This window comes from Rutidosis leptorrhynchoides, chromosome 3 (genome assembly GCF_046630445.1).
Source record: "Rutidosis leptorrhynchoides isolate AG116_Rl617_1_P2 chromosome 3, CSIRO_AGI_Rlap_v1, whole genome shotgun sequence".
In the NCBI taxonomy this organism is placed as follows: domain Eukaryota; kingdom Viridiplantae; phylum Streptophyta; class Magnoliopsida; order Asterales; family Asteraceae; genus Rutidosis; species Rutidosis leptorrhynchoides.
In genome coordinates, this window is record NC_092335.1 from 269,397,137 (window position 1) to 269,402,713 (window position 5,577).

Genomic DNA, 5,577 nt, shown 5'->3' on the forward strand with positions numbered 1-5,577 from the left:
CCAGGGGACTAAACCACCCACGCATTCATCTCCCACAATTGTATAACCTGCCTCCAACTGCTGTCCAGGAGGAAACCCGGCCAAATCCGAGGGCATGGGCGGTAAAAACCCCTCCCGCACTGCCCTCGCAACGCGATGTGTGGAAGGTACCTTATGGTGGAATTAAGGGTTAATGGGCAACCTTATGTGCAATATTCCACCCCTACGGGAGTCGAACTCCTGACTTCTCGCTAAGAGAGCTACTGTCACATGAACTACAACAGAAGGTTGAAACGAATAGATGAATAATTGTTTAATCTCACCTCCCCATACCCATACCTCGCAGGCGCGAGATTGAGTATTGTTGTTGTTGTAATGTTTCTCCGTAAAACTTTATGATCAAAAGTATAATTAAGTGTAAACAAGATTTCCTTATTCAAAATTGCTTTTCTAGCAAAATATCAGCTTCGAAATGTATATGATTCAAAACATAATCATAAACAACGAATAGTAAAGGGGGTTATGACCGTACTACAACGCAACTAATAACAAAATTCATAACTCTGAAGTAAATGTCAACTAAACGTACGAGGCTAAATTAAATGATTGATTCATCCAATTCTTGTATTATCCCTTCCAAACACCAATGTTGTTGCCCAGTTGATCATCACATACAACCTGTTCCTCCAGCTCAAGACACGTGTCAAATAAGCAGATCGCCATATCACCCAGCTCATGAACCCTGCCATCGACACTCCCCCAAGATCCTGTTGCAACATGATGGTCGTTATATTTAATAGATTAAGAACACAACTTACATTCTCTTTATCAACAATCTACTATTTATGCTACCTGAATCTAGAAGTATACAATATCAAAATCTACGATATGCATTATTTATTTAAGGATTTAGATTACTATTGCAATGATTCTGCTTTTTAATCATAGTCAACACATTTATATTTAGAAAAATATGGACAAAGACTCTTACAATGATAGATATATGGCACAAAAGCTAATTTAAAAACATATAATTTTTTTTTACCTGACTTTGGCCAACTTGGCCGACTTAGACTAAATTTGATCTGAACTTTTTAACGTTGACCGACTTTTAAGGCTTTTTTGTGTCGGGATGGACTAGTCCCCAAACCGCTGCGTCAGCCGGCCCGTCGACTGACTTTTACAAGAGTGACAACTAACAAAGAGTGTTGGAGGATCTACCAAACCCGGCCCCTCCGTTTCAATCTGAACCCATTTTCATCCAATAATCCAATGCCCAAATCACCCGATTCAGTATTAGGATCATGAAAAGTGATATTACCTTTGACTTAGTAAGGTCAACTAAGGCCTTATAGCGTCCAACAGATGCCATGCTTCCAAGATGCTTGTAGACAAAAGGATCACCAAGGGCCATATCCTTTGCAGAACAAGCTTTTCCTGCATTTTGCTTCGCAATCTTTTTATTGAACAGCTCCGCTAGATATTTTCCCTCTCTTTCAGCAACCTGTTTTTCACATTCAGCATGCACAACGTGTCAAATACATGATGTGTTTGACTTTATAAAGTCAAAACCTGGAAGTTTAAAACGGAAGATTTGATGATCAAACAAACCTGAGCTAAAGCAGGAAGAACTTCTCTTCCAGTCTGTTCAAGAAAACCAGCACAATCTCCAAGTGCAAATACATCTTCAACCGATGGAACCCTTAACCATTCATCAACGCCAATCCTGCAGATTAAAAAGGGTCAACGGGTCAAATGGGTCGAACATATTAGAAAAGAACTAATTCGTATTCAAATGCCTACCTTCCACCAGGAGATTTAGGAAGATTCAGTGATTTTATAAACTCAGAGGGACCCACTCCAGTTGACCACACCAGAAGTCCATAAGGTACAACACTCCCATCACTCAGAATCAGTTTTTTCGGATGCACCTCTTTAACAACTCCTCGAACAAGACGTACACCATACTGATACGTAATATATTGGCAAATTGTTAGGTACAATTAAGGAATTTCGTAAGCTAAATAAATAGAAGAATAATATAATCATAAAAGTAAAATTTCTTTATGTATTTACCTTTGTTAAGTGTTTCATTGCATATTGCCGTAGTCCAACATCAAAAGAAGACAATATTTCATTCGCCTATTGCAAAAACACAGATATTATACAGTACTAAACAACAGCATGACAGGATAATATATATGCTACAAGAATAAGAATTACCTCAATGAGAGTAACACGAATGTAGTTTTTAACGTGAGTATAACGTTGCTTAACATCTCTCACGATAAAATCACTCAATTCGCCACTAAACTCTACTCCAGTCGGGCCTCCACCAATTACAACACAGTGCAACATTTGCTCCTTTTCTTCCTCAGATATGCCTGAATAATTCACACATTTCATACAAGATTTTATTAAACATTAAACTTGGCCCATTCAATCTGTTAAAAATAATACAACACTGTTACTCTATTTGCTGAAAACGTGCAAAGAGTAAAATACTTACCAGGAGTTTCAGAGAGCATTAGGTTCAAAAGAAGCTTTTTCCTAATATCTTGAGCATGATTAACTTCACGAAGGAAAAACGCATGCTCCTTCACACCCTTTATGCCAAACGTAAGAGCCTCGGATCCAGAAGCGATTACGAGCTTGTCGTAAGCAACTTTGAACCGGTACGGTTCATAAGGGAGCCCGTTATTGCTTATTGTCTCACAATGCACCTGTTCAATCAAAACATTTCAGGTTATAAAGCTTAATAAAATTTGGATTAGCATTGAACAATAAAATTGTTGTAAAAAGCTTCATAAATGTTGGACATGAAAAGGGTTATGAGTCAACCCAACTTGTTTTGACCCATAACAGATATTACTCATTACCTAACCCATACCCATTTTGCTACTTCAAGTGAAAACACACAGAAAAATTCATTTACTTGTTTTGACCCATAACAAACATTATTTGTTACCTACTAGCCTGTCTGACCCGCCCATTTTGCTACTTTTCAGGTGAAAACACACAGAAACAGTCATTTGCTTACTTCATGTTTGTCTGTATCAATGTCAGTGCAGGAAGCAAGATAAAAGTATGAGTTTGGATCTTTCGCCAAAGCTGATTGAACACGACCGACAGGCTCAGCTACAGATCGAAATTCAAGAGTTCCAACGCAAGTTGACGCCAGTAAAGGTGTAAACACCATATGATTCCTAGGTGAAATACAAACAACATCGTACACTGTCGTATCGATCCCTTTAAGGAATCTACAAGCTGCCCAACCAGTACCAAGAACAACAACTCTAGGTTTATCACCAGGTTTAGTTGCTCCAAGACTACCATATCGGATATTATCAGATTTTGAAACAGAATAATCCTCCTTTTTAACCCTCTCTGCATGAGCAAATCTATAACCTTGAACTGCTTGCGAGCCCCTGCCCTCAAAATTCATATGATTGACTTTCGTTACGGATTGTAGGTTGACCGTTTTGGAAACAGGTTCAGCATTAGGGTAAGAAAGTGTATCATTATTTGTTATATAACGATTAACGGCCCCTGTTCCTGATGATCGTTTCCAGTTTCTTGAAATTCTAGCTAACGCCATTACAACCGAACCACTTCTCAAATGCACAAGATGCTAAACCTTTATTTGATATGAATAATAATGTTAATACATACTGTATAAGGTTCTATATGGCTAAGAAAACAGTATATACAACACACAGATCAGGATTATAAAGGAAAAAACAAAAATAAAGACAAATCTAATACGGACTAACACCTAAGAACCAGTCCAAAAAGCATAAGCAAAAACACATAATGCAATAAACAAACAAAAGTTAACATAGATTTGTTCATCAAGTGATGGTAGATTCAAGATATTATATATGAGAATTTGAAATCTTCTTGAGGTCTAAAATTGCAACCCTGATATTTTCAGGAGCCAAAAGAGGAAATCTTTTTTTAATGTTTAAACAATTTTTCACTTTAATCATGCAAAAAGACAACCCCTTTCGGTCACAGACGAATAACTTAATTGTTCTTACATGTATGGTCTACATATCAAACAAATATATTACAAAGGGGCGTAGAAACAATCAAAACAAATCAAACAGTTAATAATAAAATATTATAAATCTCCCACTAAGTTGCACTAATTTTTGTTGTTATGTCCAAACTAAATCCGCGTATAAACATCCAAGATGGAGGTCTTCTTGTTTACAATCTTACATTATGCAATAAAACTAACAAATAGAATTTGGTGAATTTGCGTTTGAAGAAATAAATAATAAATTCAAGATTAAAAAAAAAAAATTAACACAAATTATCACATCGCAATTGTTACCTCAAAAAACAGAAAGAAAGAAGAACCTTTACTTCACAATGTCCTGCCACACACAAATAAATTCGTTCAGGCAATATCACAAACACTTAGGGGGTCATTGCGTCAAAACAATAAAATCGATCATGAATGAAATATTTTTTTCTCTGTATATAACCTAAAAAAAAGGATGCACATTTGTTCGAAAATTTATTTCTAAAATTATGTGAGGAAATTAAAGATTTGTATTGATTGATTGTTAGAGGTTTATAAGGAAAACAAAATTTACTACAGAATTCCATTTTTGTTATAGATCCATTGTTAACATTCACAACCAATGCTAAAAAGGAAATGAAATTGTTACCAAAAAAAAAAAAAAAAGATTTAGAAGGTGTGAAAATGATGTTTGTGTGTGTGTGTGTGTGTGTGTGTGAAAATTGGATACAGAAAACATACTTGGAAGAAGAATGATGGTAGCAGTAACTAACGGAAGGTTGTTGGAGCATTTTTTTATTATTTTCTCCGTAATATATTTTATATTGCAAAGAGAAGATTAAACACCATTTTTATGCCTTTTATTTACGATGTTTGTAACTTGTTGCCCACGCCCATTTTACAGGTTTCGTATTAAGGTTTTGCAATTTAAAACGTAATGAGATGAGACAAGGAAGTGGCGCTCCAGTTCCGTGAGCTCCATTGTTAAAATCCGATCTTAACTTAGCGTGACCTCCAACTATAACAAATAAATAGAAACTACTTTATAAACGAGCTCAAGTTTATTATATTGAGCTCGAATTTAAACGAGCAATTCATTTGATTTACATATTAAATTTTTAGATAAACATATAACCAAATAAAATATAATTTGGTTATTATAATCCCTAAATTTGCAACTTTGAAATATAAATTAAGATAATGTGGCTACTAAATTTACAAAATCAAAAATGACCAAATTTACATTTTAGAAGTCCATTAAGACATGTGTAAAGTATAGTAATGATGCACATAATTACACACTCACACCGTGTGACGCACATTACACATGCATGTGACATGTGCTTTAATAATATGAAGCACTATAATGACGTGACTATCTCCGAACATGTGCAATCAAGTAACGCCCTACTGAAGAACTAAACTTCTAATGTTAAACTAAATACAATAACAATAAAGAACCAAAGATTATAACGTATAATTTACAGAGAGACAATACATGTAGTAGACACGATCCCAACATTGTACAATCATAGGATCGTGCGGCAGTCTGCACGATAGCTGGGACA

The 5,577-nt window shown here is 35.4% G+C and overlaps 1 protein-coding gene across 1 annotated transcript; it reads right to left on the reverse strand.

The window, feature by feature from the left end:
• Positions 1-414: 414 nt before the first annotated feature.
• Positions 415-4,872, reverse strand: LOC139897393 (internal alternative NAD(P)H-ubiquinone oxidoreductase A1, mitochondrial-like). The gene is made up of 10 exons (XM_071880085.1): positions 4,751-4,872; positions 4,319-4,361; positions 3,020-3,616; positions 2,489-2,702; positions 2,203-2,363; positions 2,056-2,121; positions 1,783-1,946; positions 1,591-1,705; positions 1,301-1,483; positions 415-746 (listed from the first exon to the last, which is right to left on the reverse strand). The coding sequence occupies exons 3-10, from the start codon at positions 3,575-3,577 to the stop codon at positions 591-593; spliced, it is 1,617 nt and encodes a 538-aa protein (XP_071736186.1). The 5' UTR covers positions 3,578-3,616; positions 4,319-4,361; positions 4,751-4,872; the 3' UTR covers positions 415-590.
• Positions 4,873-5,577: the final 705 nt, after the last annotated feature.

Bases quoted from the DNA above. Each gene is read 5' to 3' on its own strand.
- LOC139897393 (XM_071880085.1), bottom strand. From the start codon at position 3,577: ATGGCGTTAGCTAGAATTTCAAGAAACTGGAAACGATCATCAGGAACA. The intron at 2,703-3,019 runs GTAAGCAAATGA...TTGATTGAACAG, and splicing joins TTGATACAGACAAACATGAA to GTGCATTGTGAGACAATAAG. The intron at 2,364-2,488 runs GTAAGTATTTTA...TGAATTATTCAG, and splicing joins AATGCTCTCTGAAACTCCTG to GCATATCTGAGGAAGAAAAG.